The sequence below is a fragment of the Armigeres subalbatus genome, chromosome 3 (assembly GCF_024139115.2).
Source record: "Armigeres subalbatus isolate Guangzhou_Male chromosome 3, GZ_Asu_2, whole genome shotgun sequence".
In the NCBI taxonomy this organism is placed as follows: domain Eukaryota; kingdom Metazoa; phylum Arthropoda; class Insecta; order Diptera; family Culicidae; genus Armigeres; species Armigeres subalbatus.
The window spans coordinates 379,546,104-379,568,740 of record NC_085141.1 but is presented as its reverse complement, the minus strand read 5'-3'; the positions used below and the strand labels follow the sequence as shown (position 1 = coordinate 379,568,740).

Below are 22,637 nucleotides of genomic sequence, written 5' to 3'. Positions count from 1 at the left end.
GTAAACAAGATGCACGGAAGGTTGTTGTCCATACTTCTCACTGCTGCTGCCAACTGGAAGTAAATTTCATCGAAGTAAACAGTCGGTACCTCTTTGACTCAAAAAATCTTAAAAATAAGTGCTACAGTTTACTTTTATCAAAAAATTTACATTGTCTGTGCTCTGGGGTCACATTTACTCCACACTGAAATCGTTATAACTTTTTTATTGTTCGGCTAATTTCAGATTTTTTGGGCTATTTCAAAAGACAATATAATCATCTTTCAGGATGCCACCTAAGCTTGATCATGGGTGGTTGGGTACCTCGCGGGGAGGGGTTTTTGTAAATAAGGGTACAAAAACAGTGATTTTTCATGCTTAGTTTTCCCACCCCTCGAATATGTGATCTTGATGCGATGGGTGGGCTTACGCCATTAGCACTGAGATGACAACCAAAGACATATCCTGTCGGGATGGTATCACATGTTGACTATTTTTGTTTTATGCCGCGTTACATATCTGCTACTAATTTAACGCATGTGCATTTGATCCAACGAACATCGTGTCTTGAAGCCTCGAATGGTAGTGCAGTCAGGCAGAGGCCTTTTTCATCAGTGATAATGATGTGAATTCTCTTCTTTTCGGCAATACTTTTCTGATTTGTTCCCTGTGACGATGAGCCGTAGCCACGCTTACATTTAGCTAGCTAGGCATTTATTGATAAACAAGGAAATCAAGACATTCGTACGGAATTGACTGCTGGATTCACTGAGTAGACGTTTGTTTAAAACTAGGAACGTGGTGCCAGTCTTATTTTGTTATGTCTCATTCGAAGAGCCATAATAAAAATACCATACATTATGGTATATGAACAATCTTTTTAGGCTTCATTTTCGATAATTTTTACTAATAGCTAGGTAATAGACGTGATGAAGCTTTACTTTGCCACCGAAAAGTGAATCCTATAGCTGACTCATAACTAATCATTAGTACATTATAGACAATAACAGTTAGTTTGGTATCGAATCAGTTACTCATTATAGTCTTAGGCTACCTTGACAAAGGAACGACAATAAAAAAAAACTAAATGTACGAACACTTTTTACAAGACATAACTTACAATTAACCAATAACTTAGGCAAACAAAGTAATTCAACGAACGCATACTTCATTCCTTCTGACCATAAAGACAAAAATGACATTGTTCAGATCAATCTATATGACTAAGAATGAGATAATGGGATAGAATATCTATTAAAGTTGTAAATTATAATGTCTTTTGAGTCACTTCAACAGTGTCTTAATGGACGACATGATTCTTGTACGGCTGGAAAACTGCTTCAAAAGTTATTAAGTTTCCATTTTTATAAATCTGGTATTGGACACTTTCTTATATTTGATAAAAAAAACTTCGGACTTAGTTTCTATGATGAAGCATTGGGCAACATGTTCCATGTGAGTCGGAAAAACTGCTTCGGTCGATTTTGAGCGCGTACAATGACAATAGACGTCTAAATAGCATAAAAACTGACAAAATAATTTGACTCTGACAAGAAAATGACAAAAATGACTTTAAACTATTACGTTTTTAGCGTTTTACGTCTATAGCGTCTTCTTGGACGGCATGTTTCGTGTACGGTTGGCAAACTGCTTCGAAAGGAATTATGTTACAGTGTGCAAAGGTTTCTACTTCATTCATAGTCCCACCAGTAAACCTTAAAAAAAAACAGTGATTTTTCATGCTTATTTTTCTTAAATATGAAAATCATACCCATTTTAAAATGCATCTTTTCAAGAAGGCGTGTGCTTTGACATGAGGCATGGGTTAGTTTAGAACTTAGTCGCTAGATGTTATTATTTATGAAATCATAATTTTAGACACACTCAGGATATTCCGATATATGGAATTTCCCACGTTGCAAATATTCGTATCGCAAAAAAATTGACATTTGTAAAAATGATGTGTTCAACAAAGTTCTGGTGGAAATTGACTGTATTGTAACGGAAAAAATAATTAGGAATTGTACAAGCAGCGTGCTTGCAATATTCTTGAAATATTGTTCTAGCTTGAGATCCTTCGTACCAACACCCTAGTTGTTTTCGGCAAAATTCTTCAGGATGTCCAGAACCACAAAGCGGTGTTCAGCACTTCAGCACTCAGCAGTAATTGTTCGTTGTTGGCAATAACGAGTTTCATGATGTGTATGAGAACAGATTTCTCATCAGAAATTTTATATGCCGCTTCCATCGCCGATAGGCCACCTTACATGGATTTGGTGAAGCTGACCATGTCTGTTATTGTTGGCTGAACGGCCTCTCCTGGAAACATGATGGTCAGCGTATTATTCACCACGACTACACTCGACATTTTGACCTGAGAAGGATAAACTAATTTGATCGAAATCGAAACCGAGCTAACAAGCGTCTTGTCTGATCAAAGTTTGATCGCTCACTGAGTTGGGCGTTAAGTAATTTCTAAAGCAAACACAAAATTGATAGTACAACAGCGAATTTTTGTTTAGTTTTTTTTTGTCAAAATTCCAATTGTTTACGAGCATTCAGAGTGTATCAAAATCTCATTTTGGCCAAAATTGACACATATTCAGTTTCCCGCACAAAAGTTTAAATATGAGGCAGGCAGGTGTTGAAAATTTGCATCATTTTTGGAAAACATTTAAAAGTTGAATGTAAAAAAATCTTGCTAAAATTTCAGCTGATGATTTCTATTGGATTTTTATCAGGAATGCGATCATGTACGGTAAGCATCGTACATGATCGCATTCCTGATAAAAATCCAATAGAAATCATCAGCTGAAATTTTAGCAAGATTTTTTTACAATCAACTTTTAAATATTTTGAATAGGATGTGGAGACACTGAGTACGTTCTCACTATTGAGGTCAAAACGTATATCTATTGAGGTATAATCAAGAAATGAAAACAAATGGAATAATATCACTTCGTCTATGGAAGTGAGAGATGTTTATTTCGCACCGTAAGCTCATTATGCCTTGACTCTATAAATTATCGTATATCGAATTTTGGAAATCCGCGATCTAAAAACTAACTAGAGTATAATTTTTTACACCCCATATCATAGCAGATCAAAAAAGCTGAGACAATAATGATGTTTAATTTTATTATTATTCTAGTTGTTTTAGAAACGAATTCTGATTTTAAATTTATTCAAAAGATTTACGTGATCATTTGTGTCGTGAAAAACACATCATAAACTGACGTAGAATACTCATTTTCAATACGTTCTATAGAAAATCAACCTGAAAATATCTGCTTTTATTGATATGTCAACCAGATTGTATAGATTTTTTATGCTTTCATACCTCTTCACATTTTTCTTCCCCTCTCCTTACCTTGAACAAACAGCACCAACATCAGCAACGCCACCCATCGTTGACTACCACAGGATCCACGGCGGCTAACTATATCCAACATTTCGACGACGTTGTCGTGTTGAAATCCTCCACACAATCACTCACAATGGAAACACTAACCGTACCCTAATCAATCAAAATTTTTACCGTCGTTTTTGCCGATTTAGGTCTGGCGTAGTTTAAAATCCGGGCATTGATGTGTGTATGTTTGCGAGTGACAGGTTACACAAATCTACCGGCAATCTTGGCGCCGTAAACCCTCTTCTCATCCACCTCGGTAGCACTTCCGAAACTCACTCCCACCAGAAGTGGCTATCCTAAATCAGGGGCCCTTCAAACTACCGCGTCAAAGCCGTCGATGTTACACTTTTCTTTGTTCCCGACCACACTTGTCGTAAGAGGGTGGCGAAGACACAAGAGCTTTCCTCGAAGAACCTTGCTGCCGAGAGAGATGAAGGAACGAAAGAAAATAAAATCTCTTCTAGATCACTTTCTTCCTTCCGTGAACGGCCTTCTGAATGCGGGCTTCGCTTTCCTTTCAACGATTAACTAACTTTTTCCGGAAGCGGATTCCTAGGAATTTACTCGGACGATTTCGCCTTGCTTTCGACTACCTCAACGGAAACAGAACTGCCCAATGCTTCTCTTCTGGAAATTCTCCCATCATTCCATAAAGTCCAACCAGCAATCAGATTCAAGTAGGATATCGCCCGCGCAAAAATCAACAACTCACTTCGTCGAACGACAAACTTCAATCACACCCATCAAGTATGTGTTATCCTTCTTCTTGGGTAACGACGCCAACTGCAACTGGACAAGCTCACTGAACCCCCATCAAACAGTGCCACGTGGGACGGCGATCGTCATCAATCAATGGCACCCAGGCTCAACATGCAGCAGTTGCACAGTGCACAACAATGCAATCAGTTGACACCAGTACTCGTCACGAAAAAAAAGAACATTCGAGGAACTACGGCACAATGCACACGTGTTTCGATCGAATGACGATGCACCGATTTGCATCCACACAGGCACCGGCTCCGTCCCGCAACAAATGCACTCACGCACTGCAACTATCCAATCGAACAAGGACGGACGTCCGTCGTCGTGCCGTTGCTAATCGAACTCGAATGCACCACAACGTCAGCGAGCAGCAGCAGCACAGAGATCCGTCCAGACAACACACACTGCTCCTGATGTGGGAAGAAAAGTCAGGGAGAGAACATCCGCCGCCGATCTGAACGTTCAACCTTCACGCGATAGACTGACCGGCGATGCTTCGACGCTGGTACCGTTCCGTCCGTCGTCAGCTGGGTTGGATTCTACGCGATGTCAACGACGACGACGACGACGGTGGCCACGGGAGCGCGATGCGGGCTCGAGTTCGAGAACGGCGGCCTGTTTTGGTGAGAATGAGAATCAGAAGAGAACCGAAATATACTGTGGCCTCGTGTCGTGTCACTGCAAGGATTCGGTTTGTGTTCGGCGTTTGAGGGGGAAAAGGATAATGCCGAGTTTGACGATATGATGAACAAACTGCTCGATTTCGAGTTTGGAGGGGAATTTTCGTGGATGGTGGGTTGCACTGCGTTGAGCAACTGTTTGGATGTAGATGCAGCGCTTTGAATGATAATAAGTAGTGCGATGCAAATGATCGAACTGAAAAGTGTATATTTGCTAGTTCCTGAGGGGGGAATGCTTTCAAAGTATTAGCAAAATATTTGAGTAGTTTTATTAAATTCTTCAAAATTGTCAATGAGGGAAGAATTGCAAATTTTAATTTGCATTCATTTTCCGTCGACGCCAGGAAGACGACTACCACACCTGGACCCATACATATAAAAGCCGGAAGATTCATGCTTTACTAACTGGGACAAAATCTAATGGTACTAATCCCTAGTACTAATTTGCGATAATACACAGTAGATTGCTCAGTTGAGCATTGTATAGCCACCCACGATTTGTACAATCACTATGCTACTAACTAGAACAGGACATTTGTACTACGCTATGCTACTGAGAACAGGACCTATGCTTCACATCCTCCTCTCCAAGAAAAGTCGTTGAACTATGGAACGGGTCCTTGAAACGAAAACTAAACAAGGCGATGAAGGGATTTCGAAGAAAAATACTATTATATGCTGGGGAGATGTGGGCACAGGCACTGATATGAATCGCTATCGTTGTTACGCCCTTGATCTAGATTTATCCAGAGTACTACCCAGACGCTTCTGAATTGTGGAACCAACTATCGAGTTGCCCGCCTAGCCGAGCTTCCATTGGACAGAGGCTAGGGAATATTGCAGCTGTTGCTGGATACAAACCACGAGTTGGCCTGGTGGAACTATCAGAGGCGTTGCGCCTAGGTTTTCAATCAACTTACATACTAGGAAACCCGATTTGTGCGAAACCTCTGCATAGGGAACTACTATACGTTCTTTTCGCTGATGCCATCGAAGGCGGGGACGGGTCAGCGATTAAACACTCATTCGAGGGAGAGGATGCCGTTGCGATAGCAGATACTCATTTGAAACGAAAACTGCCATAAAATAATCACTTGGTTTCGCGAGTATCAGAAAACCCAGTCAACAATGGAAGTATTTTCATTCCATAATAGAATTGTTCGTTGAAGTTAAGGCAGATTCCCAGGAGGCCGAATGCTATCATTCACTTGAATAATTATATTATGGTAAGATTGTTAACATTTGAAATAGCTTCGATGGACATCCGAAGGCGGTCATTGTGACATTCTCAGCCCATATAAAGGAGAATGTGTTTGTTTCTACAGCAAAAGAAACAATAATGAATAGTCGAGTCAAGTATGAGACACTGAAGACGACCTCACAGTTGAGGTCGAAATACGTATCTGCAAAGATAACAAAACGTAGTGGAATTAAATGGGAAGTACTAAACTCGTCTTAGACGGTTGAACACATAATGAGGTATCAATTTTTCATCACCATAGGCTCGCTTATTTGATTACCAACAAGTATGACAACCGCGTGCGAAAAAAAGCCTTGATTATACTAACTGTAAGTACCTTTCAACTGAACGGCGGGATCAAATCTATGTGGATTAGGGTGGCTCAAAAAACCCTATGTCGATTTTTTTTAATGGGCCGTCGGTTCGGCGGCTCTATTTTGATGGGGTTCTATTTGATGCACTGATGCTCTGGACAAAATTTCAGCCAAATCGGTCATCGTTTGGACGGTAGTAAACTCGTTGGAAGTTTATATGGAAAAATGTATGCAGAAACATCCAAAACGAGTGATTTGCAGTTGGATGGCACTATTTACGATCAAGTATCATTCAAGTATCATAACATTCATTCAGTTCTTGTAGAATGAAATACAGAATGTTATGTTGCAAACCGCGAGAAGATTAGAGTTCATTAGGCAAAGATATTAGAATTTCACTGGAGTGTTGTAGGGGTGAATTTATTTCTTTTCAAAGGTAAAAGAAACGAAATTTGATCAAACCCCACTTCAAAGAAATGCCAATAACTTAACCGGGCAAACTCTAATCTTCTCGCGGTTTTCTGCATCACATTCTGTATTAAATTCTTTAAGATCTGAATGCGTATCATAGTTCTTAATCGTAAGTTGTGCCGTCCAACTGCAATTCACTGTTTTTGGATGTTTCTGCATACATTTTTGCATATAAACTTCCAACAAGTTTAGCACCGCCCAAACGTTGACCGATTTGGCAAAAATTTTGTCCAGAGCATCAAGGCATCAAATAGAACCGAATAAGAGGGCGGCCCATCTAAAAAATTGAAAAAAGTTTTTCCTATACTAATTTGAGCCACCCTAATGTGGATATTTATTAAAATTATCAAAAATGTGTTTGAAATTAATTAGGGGAAAATACCAATTCTAAGCAATCTAAGACGTTCACCAAACTGAAAGACTAAAGTAATGAATATTTACGTTCAAAGAGTATACATTTGTTGGCTCTTCCTTGATGATTGGTGCCCACTATGTACAAGAGTTTTATCATAAACTTTGTAATTTCAATTTAGAAGCAACATGTCACATTCCTTTTATTAGAATACCAATTTCTATTGTTCGCAATAAAAATGCTTTCATTGGCAACCCCCAGATATGATAGTTGCATTCTTTTAATATATTTTTTGCCATTTCCTGTTTATTTATAAGGCCGTTACCAATATTTAATAACCTTTTTGTCCTCCTTTCCGAAAGGTCAAGGGGGGGGGGGATAATAAAAAATAAATATTAAAATGAAAAAAAAATCAAAAAACTCCTCGGATTTGTTAAAAAATGTTTTGAAAATCCTCAAAATTATCCGAATTTTATTTTGTTGCCCCCTCAGAATATTATTTTTTGGCAAAAAATATCCGGGGGAGGGGGGGCAAAATAGATTTTAAATATTTGTATCGGCCTAATTATCACTTGCTTAAGTTAACCGCCCGTACGCGCATCTAACTCAATTCAAATTTGGGTCAGTTTTATGAATCAGAAATTCAGGTTCATGATAAACATTTCTTGGGTACTTATTCCAAAGGACGTATGTGATACAAAGATTCAAACGTGGACCCCCCCCCCGTTTGTATCAATATCAAATCGCGAGTTCTTCAACGTGACAAACAAACAGTGTGTCTGCAAATTATCCGTACAACAAGACAGGATTTTAAATATTTTTTGGAATAAATTAAAGAACCAGTATGCATTGCATGTTATTATAATAGGACTACATAAACCAAGTTGAATTTGTTCACATTAAAATGACCCCTGTATCCTAAGTTGTACGCCTTCGATCGTGTTGAAAAAAAAATCACGATGGCCGTACAATTCTATACAGGGACGTAGCCAGGGGGGGGGGGGGCAGGTGGATCCGTCGCCCCCCTAAATTGTGGAAAGATTGCACGGGTACTGAAATGAATTCCCTTAAACATGTGCACTTTACGATCCAATCATATACAGAAATAGGTGGTTGAAATTCAAAAGATTCCCAAAACTTATTAGGGCATCCAGGATCCATAATATATGAAAGTTCAAAACAACTCGAAACATTTCGGACTCAAAAATTCTCCTTGAAATCCTTCTAGAAGCTCCCCTGGGAACTTCTGAATTCCTCCGGAAAGTTATCCATAAATTCCTCTGAAAATCGTTCGAAAATCCTTCTCATGTAATTGTAATTCCTCCTTATCTAGAAACCCCCCACTATTTTTTTTTAGGAAATTCACGAGGAAATTCCTTGAAGATTTATTTTCTTCACTCCAAGATTTACTTCTAGATATTTCTACGGCTATTCTCTCTTCAGGAAAAATCCGGCATTGCCTTCAGGCATGCATTCGAGAGTTCCGTCAAGAATACATACGGAATTTCTTCCCAAAATACTACCAGAAGTTTCTTCAAAAATTTATGACGGATGCCTCCGATTAAGCTCCATAATTTCACTTGTAAATCTATAAGAAATTCCTTCGGAAATTCTTCTAGGAACTTCTCCGGGCATTCCTCTCGGAACTCTTCCTTCAATTCCTCCGGGATTACTTCCAGGAAAATTTCCGGGAATACCTCCAAACATTCAATAGCGAAATCATCTAGCATTCCAATCTGGAATTCTTTCGCAATTACTTCAGAATATCCTTCAAGAAATCCTCTAGAAATATCTTCATGAATTTCTCCTGGAATTCGTCCAAGTATTTCCCCTGAAATTATTACAGGTATTTTTTCGGGAGTTTCTTCAGGTACTTCTCCAGGAATTCCTTCAGGAATCTTCCCGGGAGATTTTCCGCGGGAGTGTACTAGAATTCCTTCCGGACTTCACTCGGAATTTACTCGGATATCTGCCAAGAGTTCTTCCAGAAATTTCTTCGGAACAATCCGCAGGAATTTAATTCTCTTCCTCTAGGGTATTCCACCGGATATTCCTCTGAAGTTCCACCAGTAGTTCCTTCGGCTTTCTTCCAGGAATTCATTGAGCATTTATTTAGGCATTTATCTACAAATTCCTCCAGAAGTTCCTCGGAGAATTTCTCTGGGAGTTCTTACGGGAATTCCTCCGAGAGGTTCTTTTAAGAATTCTTCCAGGAGTTCCTCCTGGAATTCTTACGGAAGTTCCTTTGGGAGTTCATCCTAGAATTCTTACGAGAGTTCCTCCAGGATTTCCTCCAGAAGTTCCACCGGCAGTTCCTCCGAGAATTCCTCTGATAATTTCTCTGGAAGTTCCTATAGAAAATCCCCCTGGAGTTCCTCCGGAAATTACTCTGGGAGTTCCTCCGGGAGTTCCTTTTCAGAGAAACACCAGGAGAAACTGCCGGTGAAACTCCCGGAGGGATTCTCGTAGAAACTGCTGGTGGATCTCCCAGAGGAATTGCCGAAGAAACTGCCGGAGGAGCTCCCGTAAGAACTCCCGGAGAAATTTCAGGAGGAGCTCCTAGAAGAATTCCTAGAGGACCTCCCGGATGAGCTCCCAGAGAAACTATCGGAAGAACTTCGGAAGGAATTTCCAGCTTAAAAGCCTAAATGATTTCCTGAAAAAAAAAGCCTGAATAATTTCCTGGAATGGCTTCTGGTGGAACTCCCGGAGGAATTGCTGGTGGAATGCTCGGAGGAACTCTCGAAGGAATTTTCTGGAAGAATTTCTGAAGAAACTCCCGGAAGAATTTTCAAAGGAACCCCGGGGAAACTACCAGAAGCATTCTCGGAAACAAGAGAATCCATCTTATAGACAAATCTCGTCTAGCTGAAACCTTTGTTGGGTTTTGTAGCTGGACCATCATCAGAGGACCTCCCGGAGAATTCTCTGAGGAGCTCGCAGAGAAATTCTCAGAGGAGCTTCTGGTGGAAAATCTATATAAATTCCTGAAAAAGCCTAAATAAATTCCAATTCTGCCGAAATTCCCGGAAGAATTTTCAGAGGAACTGCCGATAGAACTACCGGAATTATTTCTCGAAGGAAATCCTAGAGAAATTGGAAATGCCGCTGGAACTCCTGGAAAAATGCCAGGAGGAATTTTCGGAGAAACTTCTGGAGGATCTCCCAGTGGAAATCTTGAAGTTTCCACTGGAATTCTTTCAGGATTTCATTGCGAATTAATCTAGAAATTCCTCCGAAAATTCCAGTATTGATTTCATTTTCAGTATAATTTCTGTAGAAATTTCCGGTGGAATTCCTGGAGAAATTCTTTGAAATTTTCACAAGAAATTATTCGAATCAATTCACGGAAAATTTTATGGAATTTACACAAGAAAATCGAAGATTTTTCGTGAAACTCTCGGGAATGTTTACTGGCAATTCTGCGGAATTTCTACGGAATATTCTTATTCTTAAAAATTATGGGAAACAGCACGATATTATTTGAATTATTGCAGAGAATTCTGCAGAACTTATAAAGAAGTTCGTGAAGATTTTCTTGGAGTAAATAATGGTGGAATTTTTGGATCTATTCCCGGAAAAATTTATGGCGGAATTCCTGAAGACACTGCCGAAGAAGTTGCTGGAGGCCTTCCTAAAGAATCTTTGATAGAATTTCGGATAGAATGCCAGGAGCAATTGTCGAAGGAATTCCTGGAGAAAGCTTGCATATTGATTTTTCTGCCTATTTTATAATAAATATTATTTCAGAGAGGATTTGTTTAGAAATTCAGATGTATGGTTCTAGTTTTCTTAAACTTATGAAAGAATGCAGGATTTTTATTATAATTGTTATAGCCGATTTTATATTCTTTCTGAATACTAAGTTCGTTAATATTTTTCTCACTTTGTTAAAAAATATCTGATGAGCAATTAATCACGCATTTTTAAATCCATTATTGTTTCGATTTGGTTTCGAAGTTGGCCCCCCCCTTCTCAAATCCTGGCTACGCCCATGATTCTATACAGATACTTTTCACACATTTTTGACTATTGTGACATGATTTCAAATGTCTCGATAATATGTTCGGTGTTTTGATGGCTGTTGATTTCAAGATAGACCATACCGAATGATAAATTCAATCCAAATCGGGTGAGTAGGAAGGCAATTCCTTTTTGTTCGGAAAACCGGAAAAAAGCATTCACAAAGATTTTTTTTATACATGAAATGACGCTCAGTGTTCTCAGAATATACATCTGTTACAGCCTGCTGAGTTGTTATGCCCATATAGCTACCGATTCAGTCCATTATTGTCTGTTTTTGATTTGTAGAAGCAAACTATCAAAATCTGTACGGATAATTTGCAGACACCCTGTAGAGTGTGCTTAATATTTTCACAAATACAATCTCACGCTCTATTCCAAAAGGTGAAGGGTCGTTTGGCTGAAACCTATTCAGTCGAACGGGTTGCCTGGCCGAAAAGGTCATTTGGCCGAACAGGACATTTGACCGAAAAGGTCATTTGGCCGAATAGGACATTTGGCCGTATTGGACATTAGGCCGAATAACACATTTGACTCAATAGAACATTTGGCCGAATAGGATAATTGGTTGGCTACAGCGTAGATACACCTATGCCTGGCGTATTGTAGAGCTCTATAATCGTCGGTCTTGTGCGATGTTCCTCTAGTTTCCCCGAACGTTCAGGGTTCCCAGGTCCGATTCCACTGTGTGCAGCCAGCATGTTCGTGGCCTTCCACGAAGTTGCCGGCCCCTATCTGGTTCTCTGTCGAATATTGTTTTCGCTATTCTTTCTTCCGACATTCGCACTAAGTGAACAGGCCACTGAAGTCTGCCATATTTTATACGATTCACAATATTTTCTTCTTTGTATACTTGATACAGCTCATGATTCATGCGTCTGCGCCTTCTAGTTTCCCTCCGAGTATTGTACGCAGCACTTTTCACTCGAAAAAACACTGAACCCATTCAAGATCACATTACTGCTCAGATGAACATCGCGTTAAAAGACGGGATGGATCAATTGGGGAAAAGGGTACAAAACGCCCTCGATGATGCAATTGGTGGATTTCGGGATTTAAATGGAAATGAGTTGGAAAATATGAAAGGTTCATTTTTTCAATTTAATGCGAACGATAAATTAGCTGCAATTAATGTTATGCAAGGTTCATCAAGCTCGACTTCGGAGTCGATAAAAAATCCCAGAGGCAAGAAGCGTAAAGTTCAGGAATATGCCGACGAGGCATCTGATGATGTAGTTGAAGAAAAAATTAGTTTCGCGGAGATTTTGAAGAAAAACACTGGGAATAAAAACAAAAATAGTAAGATCAGAAAAGAAAGTACAACCAATAATGAAGTAAAAGTTGCTCGTAAGACTCGCCCTGTCATAGTGATTAAGCCGAAAGAGTCCAATCAGGATAGCGATGTTACTCGCAGCTTTTTGAATTCTAAACTGGATCCTAAAACACACAAAATCAGTAACTTTAGGAACGGGAAAGACGGCTCTATAATTGCTGAGTGTGCAACAGGCTACAATATTGAAGTTGTGAAAAATGACATTCAAAGCAAGTTGGGAGAATGCTATAATGCTGTTGTTCCATCATCGGTGCCTAGATTGAAAGTGATGGGTATGAGTGATAAATTTTCTTCGGATGATTTCATTCAGATCTTGAAAGATCAGAATGAAGACATCGCTATTAATGATGTCAAGGTCGTTAGGATGTATGAAAATCCACGTTTCAAGTACAACAAGTACAACGTGGTAATTGAAGTCGATAAAGAGACTCACAGTTGTTTGTTGACCGCGAAAAAGGTAAATATAAGGTTTGATCGGTGCCTTGTAGTTCCGGAAATTAGTATCTTGAGATGTTTTCAATGTGGAGAATTTGGGCACATGAGCACGGATTGCAAAAATAGCACCGCGTGCTCCAAGTGCAGCGAAAGTCACAGAACGTCCGATTGCACGTCAACTGTATTGAAATGTATTATTTGTGTAAAAATAGATAAAGAACGTAAAACTAACTTGGACGTCAACCATGGTGCATTTAGTACTGATTGTAAAGTTTTCAAACGGTTATTTGAACGAAAAAAGAGCAGCCTACGTTTCAATGAATAGCAACCAAGTTCCAGTAGTAATGTGAACCAATTCGATAGTTTGTACTTGAATATTGCTGGGTTATCCACAAACTACGTTGCTTTACGTAAGATTGTGGAAGATAAACGTCCATTTCTAGTATTCTTATCTGAAACGCATATTGTTGACATGCAAGCTTTTGATCAGTATAGTATTCCGGGATACAGTGTGGCTGCTTGCTTATCACATTCGAGACACACTGGCGGCGTTGCTATTTATGTCAAAGAATCAGTTCAGTTTCAGCTTCAACTAAACGAAGTCTGTGACGGAAACTGGTTCTTGGGCATTACAGTTGTTCGTGGCATGAAGACTGGTAATTATGCTGTTTTATACCATTCTCCCAGTGCAAGTGACCAGCGTTTTGTTGTAAATTAAATATACTCGCTGGTGATTTTAATATCAATTGGTGTGACATCCATGATTCGAATCAAAGCAAAAAGTTGTTGATCATACGCGTATTTCCCGGTACAGTAGGACATTAATTGACCATGTTTATTCCAATTTTGATTCTATTAGTATAGTAAAAAATTGTGAATTGAAAATAACCGATCATGAAACACTAGTGATTAACGTTGATGACAATAGTAGTAATTATAGTAATGTAATAAAATTAAAGTGCTGGAGGAATTATTCGAAACAAGCTGTTTCGGGCCTTGTCGAAAGATTTTTGGATTTTCATTCAAATGCCGGTTCTTTAGATCAGAAATCTGCTGTTCTTACTGATGTTTTAAAAACCTGTACCAATCAATTAGTTAAACACAAGTATGTATCTTTAAATAACTCGAACAGCTGGTACAATTTAAATCTGTTGCATCTGAGGCGTAAAAGAGATAAATTATTCAAAAAGTTTTGTAGAAGTAATAGTGATAATCATTGGAATAGGTATCAGGTGGCGCGGAACAAATATTCGCAAACTTTGAAAAGCACACGTTGCGAATACATTCAGAGGAAAATTGATCAACATCAAAACAACAGCAAAGAGTTATGGAAAATTTTAAAATCTTCAATGAAACCTAGTTCTTGTAAACCGCGGTCCATAACCTTTAATGGCACATTAGAGCAATCAGAAGATGTAATTGCAGATAGTTTTAATAAATATTTCGTAGAAAGTGTTTCATCAATTAACCAATCTATCGCATTAGTTGATGAACCCGACGAAATAAAGCAGCCGATTAATGTTAATTGCAGATTTGAAGGCTTTCACCCAATAACAATGGAAGAACTTAGGGAAATTTGTTTTAATATGGGAAAAACGGCTGGAGTAGGTAATGTAAACGCAAATGTTATACAAGATTGCTTTGAAGTCATCGGACACAACTTGCTGGACCTTATTAATGAATCATTGCAAACTGGGCACGTGCCACTTGTTTGGAAGGAATCTCTTGTGATTCCTATACAAAAAGTTGCTGGAACGATTAAAGCCGAAGAGTTTCGTCCCATCAACATGTTGCACACATTAGAGAAAATTTTAGAGCTAGTTGTTAAAGGCCAGCTATTAACTTATTCGAATAACAATAGCTTGCTGATACCGGAACAATCGGGATATCGAGAAGATCATTCTTGTGAAACCGCATTGAATTTGGATTTTTGTTCTTGGAAATCAAAATCATCAGTTCTAGAAGTGTTATAAAACCGAAAATTCCGCCCAATTCGTCAAAAACAAAATGTTTATAGTAATTAGTAGGCGTACATTTTCACGTAGTGAAAGTACTGGCGATGTTCTTTTTTTGACATGAAGGTCATCTATACACAAGCCGTGCGCAAATTTTAAGCTTCATTTTGATATATGTTGCAATAGGGTGGATTCTCTGAATTTTGAGCAGTTTTTCTTTATTGCTTTTTATTTCAGACCTTATTTTTTTTAAATTTTTTAATTTATACCGAGATACCGTCTTCTACAAAGTTTTAAAGCTGAAAAAGATGCGTGTTTTGATTTATAAGCTAAGTAATTACACTGATCCTCCTACTGAGATATCCTCAATTTCTGTTATTAAATACATGTTTAAATACATGTTTATATTTTTGAATGGGGAATTCCACTGAATTAAAATATAAAAAATATACATATTAGGGTGGCTAACAAATTCGATTTTGCTCCACAGCGTTTTCTCGATTCCACCGAAAATTTGAGCGAAATTGGATAAACACTGATTTAGCACAAGCCGTTTCAAGTTTGCATGGGAATTAGTATAGTTCATCGTACTGATTATGGCGCTTCCCCATTAAGCGTTGGTGCAAAAGGAACCCACATGGCCAAAATCGCGTGTTGATTAATCGTTACAATAATTAGTAATCGATTTTAATCCAGCTTGCGGATGTTTGGGTATGATTATTGAACTTCTCGATGCGCACCACTGATACGTGCAGTGCAACATAGTAGCCTGGTTTTGTCGGTGCTAAGTTTCGCAACATTGTATCTTGTGGTTGTTAAGGTTAATGTGGTAATATCATAACAAATGTAGAATCCTCTGAAAAAAGATAAAACAATTTCACATGAGCTTTACAGACTTAAGGGTGGTATGGACTTCTAAAGTACTGTGCAAATAGATAGGGCAAGTAGAGCTCAAGTAATGATTCCTGTACTGATATTCCTTGGGCAGTACGGAGCTGACAAGGAAAACGAACAATTTGGTCAAGCAGGCGTATTTCATTGCAGAAAATGCTGACTGACAGTTTCCGTTCAGAAATAACTAATCGATACATTATTACTCAAGTAATAGTGACGTTTTATTAAGATTATTTCTAACTATTTTAAAAAAATCATTCGCGTTCAATTTTTTTTCTGATTTCCTAAGTGAATCCTGCGCTCTGCACTTCCGTTTACAGGTAGGTAAATTCGCAAAGTTTTCAGTTGGCCTATATTTCAGTTGGAAGAAGTTTGGCTAGCCAATGATTTACCTGATGTCCGTTGATATTCAAACTTTTTATATTGTAGAGGATCAGTGAGCCAAGTCCAGCGCCGACCAAGCAATATCAGTCGACAGTGAAGCCAGTCCTCACCGAGTGCCACTGCAGATTCCACATCACGCTAGCCCCATTGCAATCGTTTATTTCGTGCAGCGTGTAGTGCGAAGCACAAAACTCAGTGCAATACAATATTATCGTCGGTCGTGGTTTCTGTTTCCATACCGGAAAGTGGTTCTTTATTTGGAGGTAGGTACTATATTTGAAAAGTCTTCAGTCGGATAAATATTTGGTCAGCCACCGACCTTGCCAATGTACGTTGCTAGTCATGTTTATTTTTTTTAATAGTATATTGTTTAGCTGTGCAATTCAAGTCCAGCACCATTACATCTGGATCCATCAAATGATAACCATGAGTTGAGTTGATTTTGGAGTAATTTTTGAAAATTCTCCTTCATACTACCCACTTAACTGCAGCAAGAAAATTTGTTGAAAGCTGATTTTAGTAGTAATTTTGATAGTATTTTTGATGATGTAATTCTGGATACCAATTATGGTATTGATAATGCTTTCGTATCTGTTTCAAATTTAATTGTCAAAGCCAGAGGCATTACAATTCTCAACTGTTTTTATTGGCGAAGACCTACATCTACTGATCAAAGAACTCGCGATCCCGCTTTATAATATATATGGCAATATTTAGCTGACCTGACGGACTTTGTTCCGTCCAAGGCTATTGCATACAAATGCCTTATAAGTGATTCACACAATAATAGATCGGATTTCTAAATTCACCTCCAAATTCACTACTACGTTGTGTTTTGTATGATGTAAGTAGTTCTGGTCGGATATCATTCGTATGCCAGAAATGAAGTTTTTTTTGAGGAAAAGGCGTTTTACTTAATTTTTAAATTTTCCAGCATTTTATCGGTAATCTCTCAACTTTTTTTTCTTCCTCAGTTTCAAAAATTGATTTGTATATTTAAAGATGCATTTTTTTTAATTGCATTTATTTTTATCGAATTTTCTAATTTACCAACTTTTCTTTTCTTATCAAAGCTTCGTTGGGCAAAAAGAAACAAATCATCAGATCTGTAAAATGAAAATATAAAACCAAATTAATTCTTCGAGTAGTGATACTGCCTTTCTCGCATTTAGCCAAGTATCCAACCTTATATGGCGCTTATATCTCTGGCATACCTGATTCACCTTCGGAGTTTCAAGAGCCATTGTTTTCAGACAAGTAAAGGACATAGCTTTCGTGTACTTCTTCTTCATATTGGCATTACCCCGGCTGCCGCCTTGCTGCTTAGTGTTCGTTCAGCACTTCCACAGCTATTAACCGCGAGGTTTCTAAGCCAGGTTTTCATTTTTGCATTCGTATAACAGGATGATACTTTTATGCCCAGAGAAGTCGAGACAATTTCCAAACCGAAAATTGCCTATACCGGCACCGGGTTTCGAACCCAGCCACCCTCAGCATGGTCTTGCTTTCGTGTAATTTGCAGTAAACTCTACAAAAGTTTGGATACCGTGTTTCCACTTTTTGCGAAGGTGAAAAATTTCCTCGAATGCTAGCATATAATTTTCCATTATGATAGGTACCATAGCTCTAAGTACTATCTGAAACCTTCTGGTATCATATTGTCACTATCAATAATGATCTAACATAAAATCAAAACTTAATCTTAAGAACCAATCTCAGTATAAAGAACTATAGTTATCTTACCCTTCTAGAAATGGATGATTTTATTGATTACGATATAGAATTGTTAGAAAGTGAAGAATTGGTTGACCTTACACAAAGTTGTCCCTCTCAAAATCAACCACCGAAGCCGGCGTCTAAGAAAAAAAGACGGATGGAATTTTTCTCAAACGATGAGAAAAAGCTACTGATTTCAAAAGTCAAAAGTCATCCGGCAATTTGGAGTTTGCAGGATCCCGATCATCATAACAATGGAGCAATTAGAATGGCTTGGAAGCAAATCGCTGGTGAATTGTGCAGAACACGTAGGTTTTATTTCATTAAAATTATAAAATAAATGTTAAAATAATAAAATTATAAAATAAATTATAAAATAAATACATAAAATTTCCGTTAAAGCTGATCAATGCAAGACGGCATGGATTGCCATACGGGAAAGCCACCGCTATAGGAAACGCATGATGCTGAAGCGGTCTGGTAGTGATGGTGGAGAACCCTTGCCAGGTCCTTCTACAGAAGATTTGGATTGGGAATTTGCTGAGGATCTGGCATTTCTACCAGATATTTCGAGGAAGAGAAAGTAAGTTATAAGTGCAGAGTGTATTTGGTGTTCGTGAAATTCAGTTCAATTTTATTTTACTTTGTCCAGATTTAAGCGTTGTTGCTTATTATCATGTATTGAATTCCACTATGTACTTCATTGTAACTTTACAAGGTTACAAGTAATTCACTCGTATTGCTGTTTATGGTCGAACTTTCAAACGAATCTGATTCGCTCAATTTATTTTCCATTTGATTTTCCTGGCGTAAACGAAATGCGCATCAACTTTTGTTCAAAACATAAACAAGAATATGTGTGATTATCTCGATCTCAAAGTATGAAGGCCGTCTTGTGTGTCACGTATTTGACGCGACAGTAGACATCACACAAAGAAAAATACATTTCTTAAAAACTTTTCAGGACATTCACGACGGCGCAGAATGGTTCTTCACAAATAGCGTTGGAAAGAATTACTGGTGATGCTAACGGAAATTCTCAATCTAATTATTGTTATGTAAGTAAAACTAAAATACAAATTGATGCAACTTGGTTAGTCTTGTTCGGAACTCTATCAGGCCCTGGAGCTTTGTTCGTTACTAGGGAAATAGCTATCGCGAGTAACTCATCGTTAGTCACCGGAGCTACCATTTCGGCCGCACCCAAAACGTCGTACGGTGGATTAGGCTAGTGACGTGGGACAGGACGGGAAGAGTACCTCGTTAATCCTCGCCAACCTATACGGGGATTGGTTGGGTGTGAAGAGTTCTCTCTGGTCATGGCCATCACAATATTGTAGGCGTCACCCCACGGTTTCGCGTTGGCACCCTCGCACAGGTTGTCGAAACACGCTCCATTGCTGCTCTTAATGGCCTTGTTGAGGGTCAATTTCGCAGCTCGAAACATTTCACGGCGGTCCGCTCTTGCCTCCTCGAAGCGGGAACATTGCATCCTTCGTCTAGCATTAAGGCATGCTGATCGAAGAACTGCAATCTCGGCACACCATCAATATCCTACCGGGCGTCTGCTATTTCTCGGCATGATGGCATCGTACGCGCGTGATAGAACAGCTACCAGCGCATTCCCGCTTAGTCAGTGTTGGCTACCAGCCCCATAGCCGCGGTGAAAACTTCGCTGTCGAAGTAATTGATCTTCCACACATGGGCCTGACAGGGATCCCTCGCCCTCGGACCATAGTTCATCTTAAATCGAATTGCTAAATGATCACTATAGTATACGATAAGTGAGGCTAGACTAGACTAGAGTTCCTGAATGAAGAAGTGGTGCTTGATTGAAACAACGCGCTGTTCCAATTTTAACATGGCGTCTCTTTATTTTTAACTTTTACTGTACACACCTTCACCGGTACCTTTTTTCCTTCAACTGCTCTAAATTGATCAATTATCCACCGTTGAATCCAGACATTCATATAGTTTTTGTTCCCGGAATCTGCAAACGATCCGTAATATGGTTCCGGAGATATTCCGGATTCCGTTGTGATAATAGATATTTTTTTTGTGTTCTAAAAAATCCTTTCCTCATCAATGTAATGTTTATAAAAAAAAACAGATTAATCCACCTAGCGTTGGTGGTGCCTTTCTCGAAAAATGAGGAAAACATATAAGAGAGGTCAAAATTGCACTTCAGGGGATATCTTCTTCTTCGTTGGCATTACATCCCACACTGGGACATTGCCGCCTCGCAGCTTAGTGTTCATTAAGCACTTCAACAGTTATTAACTGCGAGGTTTCCAAGCTAGGTTACTATTTCTGCATTCGTATATCATGAGGCTAACACGATGACACTTTTATGCCCAGGAAAGTCGAGACAAATTCCAATCCGAAAATTGTCTAGACCGGCACCGGGAATCGAACTCAGCATGGTCTTGCTTTGTAGCCGCGTATCTTACCGCACGGCTAAGGGGGGCCCTCAGGGGGATATATTTTACTTTTTCCTTCATTTTATGGGTAATTGTGGTCATTTAAGTGCAGTGCAGAGGATTCCGTGAAAAAAAATTTTTTTTTTCGTTTTTGATTTTTTTTCAAAAAGGCAAAAAACAATGTTTTTTTAAATAACTCTAGAACGCAATGGCTGATCAAACTAATTTTTAATAGGAAACAACTAGACCGCAATCCGCGTCGATTGTAACTTGTTTCGAGCAAATCGGATAATGCTAAGTTCCAAAAAGTGTGTCTCACATTTTTGAACATACACACACACACATACAGACATCACCTCAATTCGTCGAGCTGAGTCGATTGGTATATAACACTATGGGTCTCCAAGCCTTCTATCAAAAGTTCGGTTTTGGAGTGATCCTATAGCCTTTACGTATACTTTGTATACGAGAAAGGCAATAAATTCATCGACAGATTTATAATATGTAAAACACAATGACCTAAAAGATTCCCTATTATTATTCGGCCACTTCGGAAGCTCCTGGTGAGATATGAATAAGTTGCTCTGGGGGCAGTGGCCACACATCGATCTGAACAAAAACGGGGAAGGGCCGTTTGGCCGAATACCGTTCGGCCGAATGGCATTTGACCGAAGTCCACTAGGCCGAAAGAGTCATTTGCATATGTTATTCGGCCGAAATCGACATTTGGCCGAATAGGTGATTTGGAAAGTGAGAAATGAGGTGTGAAAAGTGAGACGTCTCACTCCTAATTTCTCACTTCTCCCTGTAAAAAGTGAGTAGTGCGAAGTGACGTCTGACTTCTCACCTCGCGCTTCTCACTTTTAACAGTGAGAAGTGAGACATGAGGAATGAGAAGTGAGACGTTTTACTACTTACTTCTCATTTCTCACTGCTCACTGTAAAAAGTGAGAAGTGAGAAGTGACGTCTCTTCTCACTTCGCACTAATCACTTTTCACAGTAAGAAGTGAGAAATTAGGAATGAGAAGTGGGACGTCTCACTTTTCACACTTCATTTCTCACTTTTTAAAAGACCTATTCGGCCAAATGTCCTGGTCGGCCAAATGACATGGTCAAATTACCTGTTAAGTCAAATGATCTGTTTGGCAGAATAACATATTCGGCCAGATAACCTATTCAGCCGAATGACCCGTTCGGCCAAATGACTTTCGGCCAGATGTGTTTCGGCCTAATGGTGTGTTCGGCCTATTGGCAATCGGCCAAATGGTTTTCGGCCAAATGGGTTTCGGCCAAACGACCCTTCCCCATTTCAAATTATCAACCCCAACCCCAATTCTTAGGAATTTTCAAGGGAAGCACTATAATATATTAACAGGAAATATTTCAGAAATTCTTCAGAAACTCTTTGAAATTTCTTATTGGAAAATCTTCTTAAAATTCTTTGAGATTCCCCGAGAGCACATACTGAGAGATTCTGCGAAATTTATTCAGAAAATTCTTTGGATCATTCTTCTGTATTTTCTCGGGAAATTCTGCGGAGCTTCATTTGTTTTCTTCAGCATGGTCTTGCTTTTTGACTTTTTTTGTGTTCACTGATGTATTCAAGAAATTTAAAAAAATGGTAAATTATAAAATGTTAACTAACATACATTTCAGCAAACTCATCCATCCCAGCGCAAGCCACGAGAAGATGAAACGGTTTCTATATTGGCTGATAATATTGCTGAACTGATTCAGCATCAGAAATCCACACCGCAAACGGACAGAGAAGAGCACCCCATTGTGCACAAGACTGCACTAGCAAATATAGATAGGATGCTACAGCAGCTACCGCCGCACGTAATCGAAGATTCCCTATTTGAAATAACGACGTTGTTATATAACAAGATAAGGCTCTACCGTAGCGAATAGTTTGTAGTTTTCTTTTTGTATAAACATAAATGTAGTGTTGAAAATATAAATAAATTCGAAAATAATAAAGCATACATAAACAAGCCTTGATACGAGCATTGATTGTGGTCGCGTTTTTTGCTAAAGCCAATGATTCCTACGAAATTGATACATGGTAGATTGCTGGGTTGATTCGTTTGGAGTCAACCGTTCGAGGTAGTTTCCTATAGATAACAGCTTTATTCTGTATGCCCATCCATCAATAATTGATCGGTAAAATAAAATGGTATGTGGCAAAAATTTCCTTAGTTTGATGTCTGTGATCAAAATTTGTTGCACAATTTATATTATTTTTATTATTATTAAGCGATATAAT

General features: G+C 38.8%; 2 protein-coding genes across 2 annotated transcripts in view; one reads left to right on the top strand and one right to left on the bottom strand.

Moving 5' to 3' along the window:
* The window catches only part of LOC134226625 (neuronal growth regulator 1-like), a 636,981-nt gene extending 632,360 nt beyond the window's left edge, over positions 1–4,621 (bottom strand). The window contains exon 1 of the mRNA XM_062707512.1: positions 3,350–4,621. Coding sequence (XP_062563496.1) covers positions 3,350–3,431 — 82 coding nt within the window. The 5' untranslated portion in view covers positions 3,432–4,621. The remainder of the gene's footprint in view (positions 1–3,349) is intronic.
* A 13,366-nt stretch (positions 4,622–17,987) lies between these two features.
* Positions 17,988–22,367, top strand: LOC134222920 (uncharacterized). Its single transcript, XM_062702065.1, has 4 exons — positions 17,988–18,258; positions 18,353–18,533; positions 18,915–19,008; positions 22,028–22,367. Exons 1-4 carry the CDS (start codon positions 17,988–17,990, stop codon positions 22,280–22,282), a joined length of 801 nt encoding a protein of 266 aa, XP_062558049.1. The 3' UTR covers positions 22,283–22,367.
* Positions 22,368–22,637: the final 270 nt, after the last annotated feature.

Bases quoted from the DNA above. Each gene is read 5' to 3' on its own strand.
- LOC134222920 (XM_062702065.1), top strand. From the start codon at position 17,988: ATGGATGATTTTATTGATTACGATATAGAATTGTTAGAAAGTGAAGAA. The intron at 18,259-18,352 runs GTAGGTTTTATT...TTTCCGTTAAAG, and splicing joins TGGTGAATTGTGCAGAACAC to CTGATCAATGCAAGACGGCA. The intron at 18,534-18,914 runs GTAAGTTATAAG...AAAACTTTTCAG, and splicing joins GATATTTCGAGGAAGAGAAA to GACATTCACGACGGCGCAGA.